At 41.3% G+C, this 19386-nt stretch overlaps 3 protein-coding genes and 1 pseudogene across 4 annotated transcripts; 3 read left to right on the top strand and 1 right to left on the bottom strand.

Annotated features, from left to right (window-relative positions):
• Positions 1-1325: 1325 nt before the first annotated feature.
• On the bottom strand, positions 1326-4213 carry LOC124296623 (transcription factor SOX-3-like). The gene is made up of 3 exons (XM_046746684.1): positions 4174-4213; positions 3566-3977; positions 1326-1443 (listed from the first exon to the last, which is right to left on the bottom strand). The coding sequence occupies exons 1-3, from the start codon at positions 4211-4213 to the stop codon at positions 1326-1328; spliced, it is 570 nt and encodes a 189-aa protein (XP_046602640.1).
• A 574-nt stretch (positions 4214-4787) lies between these two features.
• LOC107219826 (dnaJ homolog subfamily B member 13-like) lies at positions 4788-7756 on the top strand. Its single transcript, XM_015658169.2, has 6 exons — positions 4788-4855; positions 5670-5891; positions 5974-6118; positions 6467-6644; positions 6876-7047; positions 7453-7756. The coding sequence occupies exons 1-6, from the start codon at positions 4788-4790 to the stop codon at positions 7754-7756; spliced, it is 1089 nt and encodes a 362-aa protein (XP_015513655.2).
• Positions 7757-8454: 698 nt separating this feature from the next.
• LOC107219843 (folliculin-interacting protein 2) lies at positions 8455-14302 on the top strand. 2 transcript variants are annotated; one of them, XM_015658183.2, is made up of 12 exons: positions 8455-8683; positions 9041-9239; positions 9449-9538; positions 9973-10052; positions 10162-10247; positions 10364-10492; positions 10686-10920; positions 11079-11393; positions 11487-11571; positions 11796-13132; positions 13214-13679; positions 13814-14302. In XM_015658183.2, exons 1-12 carry the CDS (start codon positions 8586-8588, stop codon positions 14024-14026), a joined length of 3333 nt encoding a protein of 1110 aa, XP_015513669.2. In that variant the 5' UTR covers positions 8455-8585; the 3' UTR covers positions 14027-14302. The 2 variants fall into 2 exon arrangements, with proteins under 2 accessions (XP_015513669.2, XP_046593318.1); XM_046737362.1 differs by lacking the exon at positions 11487-11571 and having other exon boundaries at positions 11969-13132; positions 13814-14301.
• An 82-nt stretch (positions 14303-14384) lies between these two features.
• On the top strand, positions 14385-19312 carry LOC107219827 (annotated as a pseudogene).
• The last annotated feature ends 74 nt before the right edge of the window (positions 19313-19386 follow it).

Here is a 19386-nt window from a genome sequence, read left to right as displayed (position 1 = left end):
CCTTAATACCCAGTGCCTAGGAGGGTCTGACGTCTCTGTTGCCTTATGCCATGCACTTCGATCCGACACCCTTCGCAGTGGCCCTCCCCCCCCCCTCACCCTCCTCCCACCATTCTTCTTCCGTCCTCGCCTTTTCCACTCGTTTCGCATCCCGCCCTCCTCCACCCTTGCCTTTCCCTCCCCCGCCAAGATCATCGTTACGTTAGGCGAGACGGATCACCGCCTGCGGATCGACGGAGGACTCTGTGTGTTGCTGCGTGTGTGTGTGTGTGTGTGTGTGTGTGTGTGTGGAAGGACATGTGAGTTACATAGATATACATAGATATATGTATGAGGAACGGGCTTCTGCAGTACAGAAGGGGGTGACGGTCGCGATCGCGTCTAACCGCCTCACGTCGACTCGTGCATGTGTCGAGTCAAAGAATAAAAAAAAAAACAAAAAAAAAAAAAAAAGAACAACAACAACCCTTTTTTTTATTCGTTTTCTAGTTTCGGTTTTATCTCATTGATTTTGCAGGGTGCTTTTTTTTCCCCGTTGTCGGACCCTGTTTGTTTTTTTTTTTTTTCTTCAATGGAGTTGGCGTCGTACCTGTGTACGGTTTTTTTAAAAAAAAATTTTTTTATCTCTTTCTCACTTCCCTTCGCAACACCCTTTGTCAAACGCGTTGTTTCTGATCTAGTGTTACGGTATACGCTTGTAATATCCTATGCGTATCTCGTATCTGTATGCACTCGACGTCCAGTGTCGGTTTTTATTACGTTGACCATTTTCCATTTACCGAAGGTATTTGAGATATTGAATTTTCGACAAGCACCGTGTGCACTATGAATTTGATCGATCGTCTTTCGGTTTTATTTCTTTCTTTTTTTTTATTTTTTAATTTTTCTTGCACCATTTTTTTCCTCGTAACCGTAGACTGTATATGTAATCTAAGACTTCTTTTGATTTTCTTTCAAACCGTGCATGGCTGGGTGAAATTCTAATTTCCTGTTCAGTGTATTTGTCATATTCCAAAACGAAGTAGAAGATATTATCACCCCGGGGGCTTACGTTAATTTTTGATTATCCCTTTCTTCAAAGAATTCAATTTTAGGCTCACGTACGCGATATAATCGAAGTATGTAAAATCTATTATACGTACACCGCGTTTGAAATTTATACGAAAAAATGTTGTTTTTTTTTTCAAATTTTTTTTTCCACATTCACACTCTCTACCGCGAATTATAATTTACGGTCACATATGGCACTAAGAATGCTCGACAATTGTTACGAACTTGTGAGATATTGTACAATATGGGCACGATTATACTTTTGTTATAGTTTGTTAGGCGCGCAATTTCTCACCGGGATACTTCCGCTTGTGCTCCGCATCGACTTCCCGCGCCAGGGCGAAATATTTCTCCTTGATCCCCTTGGCCATGTTCTTCCACAAGACGCCCAACCTATAAATTCAAACATCTGTTGATTGCCATCGTTCTCATTGCCTTTACGCTCCGGTCCGTGAAAGAAAACTTTTTTCATTTCCTTGTCACAACTTACACACACATACATACATACATACATACATACATACCAGTCCCATGTCACGACTTTCGGTATACTTGAAATTTTCTCCCTTTCAAAATTGGCGCACGAAAAATTTCGCGCACATTGAACCGGAATTAAGTTTATAGACAAAAAAAAAAAAAAACAACGTTTCTGATAATAACAAAATTGTCAAGTCGGGTACGAAACCGACTTATTTGTACGGCATTCTTTCCGGTTGTTCAAGGGAACCGGAAGCTGCAGAGGGGCTTACCAAGATTCAATCTCTGCTTCTCGTACATTTTTTCAGGCTTTATTCCCATGCGTAACCATCGGCGTGATTAGCAGAGAAACTGCTTTGCAGCCGCGAGTATTCAATGTCGATTTTTCACCCCGATGGCGAGCTTTATTTAGTAGGTACTTCGATTCCCTTTCTTTCACCTTGCGATCGAGCGGATTTCAAAAATCCACTCGTTGACCAAAACCATACACAATCGCTTTTCAAGGGGTGAAAAATTTAGAGGTTTTCTTGGCACAATTTTTATGCAGTTTCAGACTGGGAATTAGTCAAGTTGGGCGAGAAAGGTTGATAGAGAAATCCATTTTTCCCCCTAAACTACGGCTGAGTTTAACTCTGCACTTTGGCACTCCGAACGCGATTGTTTAGCTTCTATTTTTAACATTTTTTAGGGTGGTTGATCGCGCGTATCGTCGCGTTATCTTCGGTGTGGATTGATCTTTGCGGACGCGGCCGGAACGCGATAAGAAACTTTCGTTTCACACAGGCGAAAGAGGGGAAAATATCGTCAAGTATACGTATAAAATTTATCCAAAAACCTGCCATGACAATATCGATTTTTCTCACAGTTGTTGTAAAACATTTTCATTCGACCACCGACTTCTCAGCTTTTACCTTTCGGCGCTACCGTGTAATGTTGAAAATCAGTATCCTCCCTGATCCCGATATAGAATACCGAATTAACGCTTGAGCGAAAGGTAAATCTAGTTCCAGTGAATTAATTCGGCTGTATCGATTACATCGATTCGTTCCATTGATACAGTCCGATTAATTGATTGTCGAGTAAACTAGTCGAACCGTTTCCACGCGAACGATCAAAGCTACTCGAAGGCGTGCGTCATTAACCGCCGTCTAAATGCCAACCGTGCAATAATACGATCCAAATATATAACTCCTAAGATTCCGCGAGTCACAGCCTGTCCGGAATATTGCCATCGGCGGAAAATCTGGAACGAGAAGTCGTCTGGAAGGACTCCGAAGACATCGGGAGCAATTATATTCCCGCTTGAGGGGATTAATTGCTCATCTCGTCAAGTCATCCAACAATAGATCTGCATAGATATCTGCAGTCTCCGCGGCCATTGTTACAGCCTTGCAAAGTAGAACTACGGACACCTCAAGATTACAGCTGCGGCTATTACAATGTGCAATTCGTCCCGGTATCGACGTCGCGATATTTTCAAAAAAAAAAAAACCTAATCTTCTGTCCGCAGCCTCATTGCGCGATATGCGGTGATCAAATTTTTTCTCTTATCGAAAACCGAGGATCTATTCCACTCACAGATTAAGTGACAAGCGATATTGGCAAGATTTTTTTTCATCATCTCACCGACTTCGGATCATCTCGTTTTCGATATCCAGTCATTTTGTGCACCCTTCACCGTTATTTTAAACGACCTTCTCCGGTTTCGAACGATTTTAAAATGATTTTCAACCGATTTTCGAGGAATCACTTGACATCAATACGGTAATTTGCGATTTGAAAAAGGCTCTCTTTGAAAAGTGCAAAATTTTTAAATACAACTTTCGAGAATACGTCTCTGGATAATCGAGTTCTGTAGAGAATTTTTATAAAATAGAGATAAAAAAAACAAGATTTGCTCAAGCTTTGGAAAACAGGGACGAATAAAATGACTCTGGATCGTATACCGCGCAACATTGTATCGCATGAATGGCCCTGAAACGAGGAGAACGGTCAGCCTCGCCAACAATGCGATACACCGTACATATTTCGTACAAACCTGACACTGATGTCCTTGTTCGACTCCCTAGGATTTTGTATGGCCAATTTTTTCCGCCACTCGTTAGCGAAGAGCATGAAGGCGTTGGCGGGTCTCGGTATCTTCTGTTTGCCAGCGGAGCTTCCAACGCCTCCGTATTTCGCCGCGATTTCTCCGCCGCGTTGAAGATGGACCTGGAGGATGTTTCCGATCGGGTTTGACTCTCGTCGTCGAGGCGGCTTCGACTCCAGGCAAATCGGTTTCCTGCTCGAAGGACCATCGGTCCTTCCGCCGTTTTCCTCGAGGATACTCACGAGCTGATCCGTCGTCGTCGGTCTCGTCGGACTGCATTTTTGCAGCGGGTGCAACGGCGACGAGGAGGATTTTCCCCGCTGCTGGAGGCCATTTTCCGGGGGTGAATTTTCCTTCTCCGCTGCCGGGAAGTCGGATGTTTGAGTGTTTGATGAAAGAGAGGGAGAGAGAGAGAGAGATCGAGAAGAGAGCTTCGCGGATTTGATTAAATTATGCAACGTTTTCTTTCTCGCCAATTTTTCAAATCACGTGCCAATTTTCCTCGGGTGAGAAATGGCAGAAAGATAAAATCCGGGGTTAACGAAGGGTTATCTTACCTCTTCCCACGATGCTGGTGATAAGACCGTATCTTTCCATGACGCCGGGGTGATATTTCACCGTCACGAATAACCCCGGGGCGAGAATAAGCGTCGGTTTTCTTTCCGGCGTATTGTTACTCAGCGTTTAACAATTGTGTTTTAAAGCAACGATGGACATTATTAATTATGTATAATGGCAAACGTTGTGCATATGTATATATTACAGCTATAATATACGATTACACTATTTCGTTGTTGGAGAGAGTGCAGTTGTTGAAAAAATTTGAACGATCTTTCCTACACTGTCAGATTTTCGTCGTCAAGCGGCTTAAGCTCACCTCAAAGATGGCTGTGATAAACAATCTTTTTCCCATATCGATACAGCTTCGCGATCTCGCCGTCTTCTTCTGACGCTTCAGAGAAAAACAATCCAAGCTCGTTACGAGGACCAATGACGTTCGTTACGCGGCAGAGTTCAGTGACCCGAGCTTCTTCGGTCCGCCACGCGACAAAGAAAAGATCAAAAAAAATGAAGGCGCGGAAAATATACGTAATCCAGAAATATAAACACGCGGTTTTGACATTTTTAAATACTCGTAATGGCTTGTCGCGGCAGATGCGAATGTGATGAAATGGGAATAGACTACTACGGCGTTTTGTCGTTGAAGAAAAATTCCACCGATTTGGAAATAAAAAAGGCGTAAGATAGTTTTTCGATCAATTTACTGCTTGGTTAAAATAACAATTTTTCCATTCAAAAAAGATCAGAGTGTTTCGGATAATTTTTAAGAAGCTTTTGGAAAACTGAAAGAAACTCGTCCAACAATATTGTTAACCTTGATTTTAGGAAACATAAAATATCTTCCAAGCTTTCAAAATATCGGTAAAATTTTACCCTTTTCACATGTACATACATATTAGGGTAGTTCTTATCTTGGTCAAGCGTTTGAATTTTTTTTTTTTTTTTTAAGGAAAATGTTAATTACTTTAAAACTATACATTGTAAAAAAATTTCCCGTGGCTATTTTATAGGAAATTTAATCTTCCGTAAGAAAGATCTGTTGTAAAATTTTCATAAATCTAATATTTACCACGTTTTTATCGAAAAAATGAAGACAGTTCTTTGCTGATGACGTGATAAATATTAGACGCATGAAAATTTTTCCAACAGATCTTTTTTGTAGAGCATTAGATTTCTTACAAAATAGTAAAATAAAATATCTTTATAATCTATAGTTTCAAAGTAACAAACAGCTTTCTTTCAGAAAAATTTCAAATGCATACACTTTTCCAGTGTTAGAGTTATCGGAAAAATTCTGGGATTGAACCAGATTTTTTTCTACATATGTTTGAGGGGTGAGAGAGAGACGAAATTCCAACATGACCAAAATAAGAGCCGCCATAATACATATATACACAAATAAATGTGAAACCAAATATTTCGTTCTTCCGGACGTTGAAAGGAAAGAAATCGCTTATAACACCTCGATATCACTTCATAATTATTGATCAAGGTTTCGGAGATTGGCAATTCATTATAATCCGGAAAGACAAAAAGACAGGGGCGTTCAAGCGGTCTTCAGCCTGATCGCCGAGGCTTACGATGTACTTTCAGATCCGTTCAAAAGAGCAATCTACGATCAGTACGGCGAGGAGGGATTGAAGAGGGGGGTTCCCGGCCCCCAAGACTACATCCAGCCTTACGTTTTCCACGGTGATCCCCTCAGGACCTACAGGTTAAAATTTCCCGCATTCTACGCCATGCCGATACACCCCCTCCACGTGGATACACCGTATTGATTTTTTTTTCGCGCCCAGGGATTTTTTCGGCACTTCCAGTCCGTACGCCGACCTCCTTGACGTTCTCGCCAATCCTTTACCTCTCTACGAGTTGCCCGAAGGAAGAGGAATCAAGCGCAAGGAGGAGCCGCTCATTAAACCCCTTTTACTTACTTTGAATGAGGTTTTTTTCTTCCCCCTTATCAATTATCTATTTCATTTGGTGGTAGTTGATTGGTAGCCTTATTTATACGTATACACCGACGAAGGGGAAGAAGTACGCGCGTGGAACGTTGTTCGCGTTCTTCGTTACACTTGGACCAGTCTTCAGATTCTAAAAAAAATAATTTCAACTCGCCAAGTCTTTGATAAACTGTACAGAAAATCAGAGTGAAAAAATTGTGCAAAGTGGCGGCAGGTTTCGGTCTTCTTTAACAAAGCGCAACCCCTTGTTCGACTCCGACAAGCGCACGTCTGCGAGAGCCTGTGAATCGAATTGATCGGTAGTTCGAACTTCGTACGTATATTTCAGGTATTCTTCGGAGGAGTGAAGAAGATGAAGATCCAGAGATTAGTCCTATCGGGGGACGGTAAGTCGGCCACGGTACCGAGGGAGAAAATTCTGACCATCCCGATAAAGCCGGGGCTTCCCTCGGGGACGGAGATCCTGTTTCCCGAAGAGGGCGACCAAGGTCCTACGAAAATACCCGGTAGATTGGCGATATCGATTCGTTACGTATCTCACCGGGTGGGCGAGGGTCGGTTGAAGGGGGTTAATCAGCGATTCAGCGACGTTTCGCAGCCGGCTCGTTTCCCGTTCAAACCGCAGAACAATGCAGTTCGATTTTCCCTTCGCCTCCCTTCGTCCACCCCGAATTTCCATCGTTCGATTAAGCCGAAACGCAGGCGAAATCGGCCTTCTATTTTTCGCTCCACACCAGCCGACATCATCTTCGTAACCGAGGACCGTCCTCACGACACCTTCGTCAGAGACGGTTCCAATCTCCTAATGATCGTCGATGTCTTTCTTCGCGAAGCCCTGACTGGCTTCATCGTCACGGTTAACACAATCGACGAGAGGATTCTTCGGGTGCCCATAACTTCCGTCGTCTCGTAAGCGGGCCACACCTTTATTTCTTCTATCCGTTTTGTTGCATAAATATTACGTATTCCTCTGGCGTGTGCATTCTGCTCTTGTACAATTATTCCTTCCTGCACTTTTAGCCCCGCGTCTAATGGTTCGTCAAATTACTGCTTTTAGAGTGCTTCGGGGGGTTGTGAGCTCTAATTAATTATCCCATCGGCAAGGACTAATTACGCTCGTCTTGATTCAAGGTTTTCACAACCTACCAGGTGGACCGACACATTTTCTTTTGTACAAATCTCCGAGGTTGTTTTTTGTTCGAAAAATTTATTACAAAATAGTACATCGATGCAATCGCCAATTTTCTGTTTGTTCTTTTTTTATTTTTTTATTTTTTATTTTTTTACCTCTCAAGACGTTTTAATCGATACAAGGCCAGGTTACGAAAAATTGGTGATCGGTGAGGGGTTGCCGTTGGTGGAAAACCCGAAGGAAAGGGGCGATCTTATTATACGATTCAACATCGAGTTTCCCGCCTACATGCCGAACTCGAGTAAGAATTACGTCAAGAAGGCATTCAGAGTATCGTCAGCTGGCGGCGAGAAGGGCGACGCGGAGTATATTCAGCGACTTATTTTGGCCGATAAACTCCGGAGGAACATCGATTCGGACATTCCTTTACGCAGAGAGTCGGATGACGACGAGAAACGACAGCTCAGAGATATCTGCAATCCGTGATTGCCGATGCTGTTTAATATATTTGAATCGCTCGCGTATCGCCGCTCAGTTTGCGCATTGTACTCGAAATTGCACAGTCAGGTGCTCGTGCTGTAAATCTCGATAATTTGTATTCTGTAACATGTTTTTACTTGGAGGCAAATTCAAATAAATCAGTATTTATGCGAGTATACCATTTATTTTTATGTCTTTTTGGTCAATGGGCAAGTACAGGAGATTATAGGTTTCATATTTTCGTGAAGTTTTATGTCAATTGTCATTTGTTTCTAAATTGATTTTGGCTGTTCGAATTTATTCTCGATTCAAGAATTTTGAATCGATAAAAAAGCGTCGTTTCCAACTTCGAAATCTGCGTAATAATTCAGCGCGAGAAAACTCGTTACAAAATTGAATTTTCCAACCGTTAGAGACCGAGTTACCGGCACATCGTTTAATTTATGGACTATAAAACTTTAGCCTCGGCGTAATAAAACATCTATTCTGTTCTTGAATGATTAATTATATAATTAACCGAATTCGATTGAAACTCATGAATTGTGCGCCATCTCGCATTGAGTAACCACATCGATCAGGGTTAGTTTTCAAAAACGCCGACAGATGACGGCACGGGTAGAACGTCACAACAAGATAACGTCAGAAGTAATCTGAAGATGATTACTCACGCAAATTATCTAACACACAATCACATGACTGTTCAGCACGTGACTTTATTTACAGTTGGCTCAAGATCTCGCGAATATGTATGGTGCAGTTTTTCATGTGACGACGATAAGACGTGAATTAGAATTTTTCGAACAATGTGGGAACTCTAGTCGTAGTTTAGTCTATAATGCCTTTGTTCAAGAATTTGTTCTCAGCTAGAAACGAGTCTAATAAATACGCTGATAAAATTTTACCAGCGAATAAGAGTAACGGACCGAGTGATAGGTGAGAATCACGTCAATCGTTCATTCATTCATTCATTTCTTCCTTCCTCTCAATGCCTTCGTACTTGAATATCGACCATCGGATGGTCTGTTTATTCGGATGAAATTATCGCTATGACAGTTTATTTATTTATGAACAACGAGCATTATGAATTATGGGCATTTCACTGAATCGCGTGTTCACCAATTGTCATTCACGAACTTTCTTCGCGCTCCTAACCTTTACCTCTAAGGAACAAACAACGGACGATATTGTCTGGGACGTTTCGTCCATTAATTTGCTGCTTAACGTTAAGTCTGAAATATTTGAGATTGACTTTATTCACGCTGATAATATCTATTTTTTACCTTGTTGCAGGAAATCTGTCTCTTTTCAAAAGGACCAAATTAGGGTATTATTATTTCGAGACTGTGAGCGCAGGGGTGAGCAGAAACTGTTATTCGATTCGATATCCGTTGAGAAAATTCCTGTCAAGTTTCGATGCGGAGGTTCAAAGAATTCCGTCACAGAAAAAGACGATATCTACATAGAAATTGACGATGAGTTTGTTTATGAGGTAAATATATTTGGGGTCAATAAAATTTCATTATTGCTAAACCTGTCATAACTAATTACAAAACAGTTTTAATCCTTGTTCATGATATCGATAATCATAAATGAAGTTCACAATGGATAAATATTGTTTAGACTCTTGTTTTACTGGACGTTTTATCGTTGAAATAAAGTTTGCCAAATAATAACGTATTTTGTAATGTTTTTTTCTAGTATAAGAAGGTGGAGTGTGACGATGTCGGCTTCCTGAAAGAAATGGTATTTGGTTCTGTGGCCATGACTTACAGAGGACCTTCTTTCAAGGTGAAGATTTGACATTTTTTTTTTTTCACAAACTAGAAAATCAGTCATGAAATTGGCTCTGTTAATTCATCTTGAGTGATTAAAGTCTGAAGTCTATGCTAGCATACGTGAACCAGGAACTAGTTTTATGAAGCGGAACATAAATAGAATCGTAGAAAGAAAATTCTGTACTGATATGATATGAGTCGTATTATTCACTAGTCGTACAATGTCAATAGTAATCACAAAAAGTATTCCCAACATTTCAGTTACACAGTTTCAATAAGCACAGCTGAGCCTATATGTGCACAGTACTTTCAATAGACTTGCACAGACTATTTGAAGTATTAGCTTCTTATTTGTGTACACATATGGCACCGTACTCGAATTTGTTGACTTAACCAAAAAAGTGTGCTTTGTTTTCTGATCTATTATATTCGTATTATTTATTACAGATTCATGCTATGAATTCTCCTCGACGAATCATGTGTGCAAAGGTTTTTCCTGCCCCGGAGCACACTTCCTGCAAACAGAAGTAAGTTGACAAATTCTAATGGGCTATTATATATACATCTAATGTGTTCGAGTATTAATACTCCAATTTTCTCATCGAATTTAACACTAAACCAGTAATTATTTTCCAGTGAAAGGCACTCTGGTGAGACTTTGGGAAATTCCATGAGTATTGATGGTAATAATGACAATGGGAGTTCAAGTATGCTGACTGTCGGTGAGTTATTGAATTCTGATATTCCAATGGAAACTCTCTCCTGAATATGGCTTAAAATACAGTCAAACTGTGCATTGAACTGAATCGCTATCATCTATCTAAAAATCGTGTTTCAGTGTCCCAGTCGAACCTAATGAATTCATATGGGAACCGGCTTAGTCCAGAGTTGAGAAAAAATTCCACCAGTTCCAGCACCGGCAGCAGTTGGGATATTGACATTTCAGCTGCACCACCAGCTGGTGGTAGTAAGTATAAACATTTGAATTCACCTAAACCGTTTTCTACCATCTGTTGATCTGTGCAAAGTTGACTTCTCATTGTAATTCTCTTTCTATTTGACTGATACAAGAAACTTGAGCTTTGCCGTTAGTTAACTTTTATTTTTATATAGCCAAGACTAGAGATTGTTTTTGTTTAATGCTTACCTAAATTGTTCAGGCTCGCAGTCGTTGGAAAGTAGCAGCTCATCAGGTGTTGGCAGTTTATCTAGTCTTCGACGAAGGTGGCTTCGAGCTATCTCAACATCATTGAGCCGATCCGAATCTGAAGACTTGTTTGGACTACAATACTGTCCACTTGACGGGTCACATGATAACTACGATAGTCGGACTCGCCGGCACAGAACTAGAATCGGTTTAGCAGTTTTAGTTGAACTGACGCAAGGTCATGAACGGTTAGTGCTTTTTATGGGGTATTTCTTTGCTACTAATTACTCCTATTGAAAGAGAGAAAAGATTACGAATACGCAATTGTTTATTTCATAGCTACTTTCTTCAAAGACTTGATTTTGATGTTAATTTCAATAAAGCTGTATCGACTAATTGTTATCAGGAGCATGGAAGCTCGTCTGTTAGAACATGGTGCTCTGCTCGAGGGGATGTTAGACCGGTTACGGCGGTCATGTCATAGAGGTGGTCAAAACAAGGGCAAAGGACTGGTGGCGCGAATGCATCGAGCATCGACACACTGTACATTATGGCTGCTGCGACTGTTTATGAATACAACAAATTTGCCAACTCCGTTATTGTGGCATAAGGTTCTGCTGACTCCAAACACAGCCGGGGAATTGAAAGTTCATACGTTGCAGCACAGTCTTCAATTGATGGGCCGTTTGTTTGATGATGTTGATACCAAATCGACAAATTTGTGAGTATTGGACCCATATTATTGAGAGTTTTGTCAGAGTTGGCTTCAGATATTTTCGACATATACGAACCACCAGCGATTTACATTTTTCAGTTTCCTCAGCACCCTAGTCACTGCTGTGCTGACGCACCACTTAGGTTGGGTACACACCGTGTTATCCTCTGGTGATCGTCAATTGGTAAATGATAATTATATTTGATGAATACGCGTGACTTTCAAGCCTCACACTTGCGCAGTTCAAGTTGCGTACTAAACAATTTATATCTTTCACCTCTTCCACTAACTGGCTAAGTGAGAGTCCTGAATTTAGCGCTTCGTATGCCACATAGATTTGAGCCCATCGCTATCTATCTCAATGTCCATCCACATTATTGTTGTTGTAGATGTTATTATGGGTTACAGGTAGAAACGTTGGCCAAGCGTTATCCGTGCAATCCACTCTGGGCCCAACTCTGCGATTTGTATGGGGCTCTGGGTACACCCCTAAGAGTTGCCCATACGGTGATCGTTGGTGAGACAGATAAGACAGACTTAATAAATACAGTGTTGTCATTTTTGTCCTACTTCATACGCAGTGGGAATATTGAGCGGAGACGAGAGCGGAGATGTTCACCTCAGCGAGAGCTGCAAGAGGCAGTTGTTTTATTAAAAAAACTAGAAGCTAAGGGTTCTCTTTCATGCAAAGCTAAGCGTGACTCTACGACCAACGATACAAGTGCCGGTACAGAGCCAGTGTTTTCATCTCGTCAAATGAATGCGGCTTCGTCTCTTCAACGGAAAACTTCTAAACGGCGAGTCGATTTTTCCGCCGATAATTCTGCTAGCACGATTGCCTGTCACAATTTGTGTCTCAATCAAAACTTGGAGGGAAAAGCATTAAAGTTAAAAAGAAGTGAAACGATGATACAAAATCTCGATGCCCTTACCACGGACTCGGTTAAAACATATAACAACTGTTATGTCAAGTACAAGTCATTTGACGACGATGAATGTCAAAAATTGAGTGCGTTTCCCCACTCTAGGGAAAAGGATCAAAATTCAAATTCTGTGAAAATAGTTGTAAGTGAAAGTCCATTTCTGGAACGAGATAAGCGGCGAGAATATTTACAGCGCAGTACGCAGCTTCAAGAGTTGGAGAGTAAAATGAGTAACAGAGATTTAGAGGCTGCATACGTTGACACCAAGCTTGAGTCATTAAAAAGATATGAAGGGAACGACTTTGATGCAAGTAAATTGTGTTCAGATGATACCGATGGCATTGAGTCGTCTCTCACGAGTATTAATCAGGGAAATTTTGGCAAAGAAGAGAACGTTCGTTTCGTACTTGGTGGCGAGGAAAAATCTGTTGAGTCTAAGGTTGGTATACAACAAAAATGTTACTGTCAATGCGCATTCTCCAGAGTGCCGAGTACCTCTGCGCAGCTCCCCGAAGATGTACTCAGAAAAATTATTCAAAGAAACTTCCCCGAGTCGTCAAAAAGTATAAAAAATACCAGCAGCACTTCTACCAAAGAAAGGTCTATGGGCCATTGCCTGAATTGTTTTGGTGCAAGCTTCGCACCCTCCCATACCTACGAAGGCAATAATCTACTGCTCGAAACACCCACCAATGCTACCGAGGTACTTCGCACGTGTAACAGTGCAAGTTCCGTTGATAATCGTGGAGCTAAAATAAATCGGCGCAACAGTTTGGAGTATTTAATGGAGGCAAACGGAGTTGTCGAACTTCCTATGCCAAGGTTGGTATGCGACGAAAATATTTGAGCTTTCATTGGGATATATTATCTAGTTTTCTCATCACATTTTCTATTAAACTCCAGATCAAAAAGATTCGTTGTTAAAAGTGACGAGGAGCCTGATCAACAAGCAGGACTGGCTGGTTCTTTAAAATTCGGAGAAGTTCGTAGTATAAGTGTTGTCAAGGACACCGATCCCTGCAACACTGGTGGGTATACCTGGGGTCTCGTAGTTCAGGGATTGTCGAAAAGAAAAAAAAAGAAACGAAAGAAGAAAATCGTCGACGATGAACTCGATGCAGAGAGTGAAGACGAGTGGCTGGGCTGTGTCAGGGATGAAGTAGAGGCTGCTTTCCATTCCCCTGTAGTCGATCAGCCTATTTCCGAAGCTCTGTGCATCGTGGCCGACGTCGATAGCTGGCAAGTCGGAGTTCTCTCCAACAACACGCCCACCCTGAAAGCTCCGCTTCCTGTTGGAATGTCTCGACTTGTTGCTAACATGCTTGAAGCGTTTGCCTACGTCTGGCGGAAATATCACTCGCCCATTCACGTAAGCTTTTATTTTACTATTAAACATGAAACGATGAAAATTAGCGTTCTTCTATCCTGTCTCATTCAAAAAACCAAAATTATACTAGATATGAAGACTGCTCTATTGATGAAACGAAATTTTTTTATTCTCAGTGTGTCCGAGTCCTGGAGGGGAAGCTACGGGAGATGTGGTTGCGGAGTGAAGCTCTGGCACAGATGCTGATCGGCGCTGAGCTGGAGGACGTCAGCGTAGACTCCCTAACGGATGCTCTTGATCTTGACGCAGCTGATATACCTGTACTTTTAGCAGTAGCCGCGACTCATTCGCCAGTAGTTGCACGAAGATTTGGGCTTAGCTTAGCCTAGTTGTATGATAAGGCACCGTCGTTCCTGGCGCCATGTTGCGTCTTTATATTATGCATCTCTATGCTATCACCGCCCTTCCATTTTTGCATAATAGTTCTGTACATTTTAGAAATAATTGAAGAACCAAATACTCGCAAGCCGATGATGTAAAAAATAATAAGAAATGAAAAATTTAATAACTAATAATAACATAAGCGCACCATATAAGTGATAGGAAAATAGTTATATATTAGGTTTTTTTTTCTGATTCGTAACGTAATGTATGATACACTTAGGTACACATATTATATACTATACACAAATACCTATATTATACATATATACACATTATACATACATATTGTTGTATTATTATTTAGTGTAGAATAAAAATTGTATTTTTTTTTCTAACTGTCCGCCAACGTTACGTCTATGCGCAAGTAATACATTTAAAAAAAAAAATTCGGGTTAACATAATTTTGTGGACAAATTATCTGTAATCGAATTGCCGTGCTATTTCTTGCCGTCTCAGTTCTCTGGGTTTGAACGAAATTATATTTCTACAGTGAAGATCTTATATCCTCAAAAAACATAAAACATATCCAAAAACGTTTTATTCAGTGATATTTGGCAAAAGTAGTTTGAAGAAAAGTTTAAATTTTTGGATCGAATTCGTGAATAGCTGCGTTCGGTATTTACACCGGTATTTATTGCGTCATATTGCATCCATCTAATTTTGTTTTCGGCGAAGCTCAATTTTCTTGTCAGAACGTTTCCATGTCATGAAATTCTAGGAATTGTCTAGGCCTTTTTCCTTTTTATTGCGTTTTAAAATTTCAGCATTTTAGGTTCTACTGCTTCTCACTGGAACCATGCTGATCTGTCCAGCTGAGCCGTAAGTTACTCGAATCTTGACTTGAGTTAACCGACTGATTTCAACGTTCAAAATTCTGCTTTCAGTCTCTCGCGGCAGTAGATAATCATATTTAAAAACTATGGTTCAATCACTCCAATTTATTATACTCCTTGTGATTTAATTCGATATACCTTTGTTGTTCAATTCTCACAGGACTTCCGTTCAGCCACCGCTATCCATCATAGAAGTGAAGAACAAAATTCGGGTTAGTACGTCCAAATCCTGATTGTTCCCCTTATCACATGTCGGCACACACAAACGGCGTTAGCGTCAAACATAAATAGGAACCTGGCAAAGATCTTGAATTGAATTTCCTGCTTATTTACAGCTTGGTCACGACGAATGTTGCACTTGCTGTTGCTGCTGTACACCGCAACCAAAGTGTCTCGTGAGTTAAAACTTCAAACAGAGTTTGGTATTTTTTCCCGCCATATTGAACCTTGTTCGTCGGATCATTTTCAGAAATATGTTCAACCCGAGAAAACCAAGTCTTTCGCCCCCATGAGGGTGAGTTCGGTTTGCAATACCCGATGATCGCTTTATATAACAGCAGGCGTAAGGATTTGAATATTTTCACTGACGACTGCTGTTCACTCTCATCCTAGTACTACTACAAGCCGGATGTCCCCATGGAGGATAACACGACGTATCGTCTTTCGTATTGGGAGGGTCCGAATTCCCCTGTCGAGCCGTTTCACCCTCAGGATAACCTGACTGTCGGAGGGGGCGAATTGTCCGACGACACAACGCACCGGGTATTCACCCCTAATCAGGCACCTAAGGGTGCCGATTGACGGCCCGATGAATAATATTTATCAATAAACCGCCGCAGTTGAGCTACCCGGGGAATTGGTGCGTCAAACCGGAAGTCCCAATAACGCCCTGCAAACGGCAATTGCTTGGTAGAGGTCCGATGCAGGATGTTACCACCCAGAAGCACGACTACACGTGGAAGTTGATTCCGCGTTCCGAACCGTTTAAAGGAAGGTCGAATATCTACTCCCCCTGCGCTATGATGTCCGGTAAGGGTACTTCGACGTTTGACAATGATTAATTCCGATCTTTTAGTGTATTTATCATGGTCTAATAACCGTTTTCACTGATACTAGATGACACTACGTACCGAATGAGCTATTATAACTACAATTGCTTGGCACCGATCAAGTCGTACGCCCCTATTAGAGAGTACTCAAAGTCCGACGTACCCATGGACGGATGCACAACTTACAGACTCAGTTATTGGCCTACGGTTCCACCACCCAAGGTGGGCTTGTTTTCCACAAATTATTTAAACTTGAATTACACGTATATTACTCCAAGTTCTACTGTGAGAGTTGGTGTAATTATATTATCAACGTAAACGATACTCTGGTTCATGGTTATCGTTTCCTTTCTCTCTCGATGTTGAATTTCAGCCGATCTTGATAAAACGTGAGATCAAAATATTGTTCACCAAAACTGTAAAGTTGAATTGTTCTGTTTATAAAAACTCTTGTATAGGAGCTGAACAGCTTATTGGGATTGTTATACCAACACCAACTTAATTCGGATGTTCAACTCTTGTAAAGCTCATCACGATACGCTTCTCTTCAATCCAGGAGGAATATCCTTGGAGTAAAAAAGGAGAGTATCATCCTCCGGTCAATCCGATGGACGGCTGTACGACGTACAAGTTGAGCTACTGGCCAAACTGTGACGCAAAGCCGAGGAAGCCGTTCTCGATGCCCGACACGGAGAACATCTTGAATGCGAAATGCTGTTTCGACGACAACACAACTTACAGACTCAGCTATTTCGGATGTGAAGACGACGCGAAAAGGGAGCCGATACGACAGTCGGAGAACATCACGCTGCCCAATTGTCCTCTTTCCCACGACACTACCAATCGGGTATTTATCTGAAATATTACCTTTATACAGGACCGTATGGACGTACTAATTATCGCGAAAGAAAATTCATGTCGCCAAGATCCGGATTCCGTTCTACGTTTGAACTTTTCACAATTTCCACGTTATGCGCAGCTAAGTTATCTTGGAAATTGGTGCGTGAAACCGGAAAAGCCGATAACTCCCTGCACGAGACAGCTGCTGGGAAGAGGCCCGATGCAGGAAGTGACGACCCAGAAGCACGACTACACTTGGAAGTGTGCCGAGGGTGATGGTGACAAGTTTAGACCGGTTGACAATCTCGAATTTTCCCCGTTACCGTTAGAATGTGAGCTTTTTATTAAATCCCTTGAATCTGGAGAGCAGTGGACTAGGTGGAGAACCATTCGAATGCGTCCGATCCATCGGTTTCAGGCTGCACGACACACCGACTATCGTACATGCCGATAAACGAGAAGTCCCTCGTTCCCATTAAATCGTACGCGCCTGAGAGAAGGTATTGGCGATCCGACGTTCCCATGGAGGGAGAAACCACGATGAAGCTGAGTTATCAGCCCGTCGAAGTCGCCGATAAGGTCGAGAAGCCTTGGGGCGCGAAGCTCAGTTATCAGCCTCCGACCACCCCAATGGCCGATTATACGACGTACAATCTCAGGTGCGACATCGCGTTCCCTCTTCATACGCTTGGTTTCTTTGTCTTTTCCTACTTCAATTTGTTTATCAACGGAAATGGACGGGTTATTTTTTATAAATATTTTTCTCGCTTCTCTATTAACGTTGTTGAAACGTGATATACCTGTACAACGGTCAAGTGGATTGGCACTTTACGAGGTGTGATCTTGGTAAGGTTTACATTACATACCTGCGAGGTGGTTTGAGTTATTACCATAAGATGTACCAACTTTCGTGTCACGATCTTTCAACTGTCTGCACGATCGTTTAAATGGGTTATATACGTAAGACCTTGATCATCGATTTTCTGCAACGGATTGCAATATCTTTCACTTTCCATTATTCTCGTTCAATGTATTCTCAAGAACAAGGTGAACGAACAAAACGTCAATCAATCGGTTGAATATTGAGAAGTATTCGCATCAAAGCAAGAATGAAAGAAAAAAAAAACGGGAAAATTACACGTGAAAATTGATTATTATTATTATAACAATCAATGACACCCAGATTACCTTTCTTTCTTCCCAGCTATATTCCTCCAGGCACTCTGGTTCCTCTGCCAGAAGATGCACCGCCATGTCCACCCTCGAATACTTGTAAACGTGAGTAAAAATGTATTGATCGTTAACTCGAGAAGTGAATGTACAGTTGTTGAAATTGACAAAATAAGGGAATAGAACAAAGGGGTGGAAATAGAATTATTTTATTTTCACGATTAAACGCTGCACACTGAAAAGACTTTTGAACAATTTGCATGTAATTTTCTACAAAGTAAATTTTTTAATTTCAAAAGCTGACCGCGTGTCCATGAATGGTAATTTTTGAATACATATTTCTGAATATTTTTCCGCTTGTTTCAGCATGTGGGCAATGCTGCAACTAGGATCCGCCTGGTTCCAGGATGAGAAGACGTGACAGTTTTATCCTACGCTGGCATGATTTTTATGTGCTTTTACTCCCGTTGTTTTTTTTTTTTTTTTAACCCTTTTGTATCGTCTTTTGTGGTACCGTATTCCTGTTTTGTACACAGTCCGTTGTCTTTGATATATATATATATATATATATATATATATATATATATATATAGAACGTTTATTTATAAGATAAAAGGATCATGTGCAGCGTGCTGCAGTCCCGTTTGTCCCATTATCTTCTTTGTACGTGCGGTGAAAATTAATTATTCACCGTACCTAATTCTTCTTCGACCAGCGATCATTTACGAATTCCTCAAATATTTCACGAGGCCGTGTGAAAGTCCAGCAGTGGGTGATGACAGCTTCTGCAATTCGCCTGCCTCGGTGCAGAAAGTGGATAAACCGCAAACATGGCGTATTTCCTGCAGCGGTTGCAGTTGATGCGATGATAAAAAAGCGAGTGTTTGATCATCACGCCGAGCCGAATGGATCTTTGTATTATTGAACGTACTTATTGAATAACATACTCTAAGTTTCTGATGCAACGCAAGGTTTGCTATTTAAAGATAAAATTTGGGCCGCCGTGACATTCCGCGTGGCGTGTCTACGCACAGTATACGTATTCATGCACGTGCATACGTAAACTTTGAACTTTGTATAATATCAAATTGTTACAACGGCCAGGCTCGCTTTATTTATCTCATACACACGTACGCGGGATTCACATGTGTTTTGTTTTTACATAATACGAAATTAAGCAAACGAAGAAACATTTTTCGCCATTATGCAATTCAGGCAATTATCATTGCGTAATGAAATGAAATTGCAGGGCAATTCCGTGACTCCGGTAATTCTATTCCAGATAAAGTGTACGTGGATAAAGCTCCATGATGCAGCGCACAAGGAGCTGGGATCTTGAACCTTGGACGGCCTTGTCTGCGCGTTTATGCCGCGTTTTACACCCTCTTGAGTAACCCGAAAATCGTTTACGAA

This window comes from Neodiprion lecontei, chromosome 1 (genome assembly GCF_021901455.1).
Source record: "Neodiprion lecontei isolate iyNeoLeco1 chromosome 1, iyNeoLeco1.1, whole genome shotgun sequence".
Classification (NCBI taxonomy): domain Eukaryota; kingdom Metazoa; phylum Arthropoda; class Insecta; order Hymenoptera; family Diprionidae; genus Neodiprion; species Neodiprion lecontei.
This window is presented reverse-complemented; position numbering and strand designations above follow the sequence as displayed.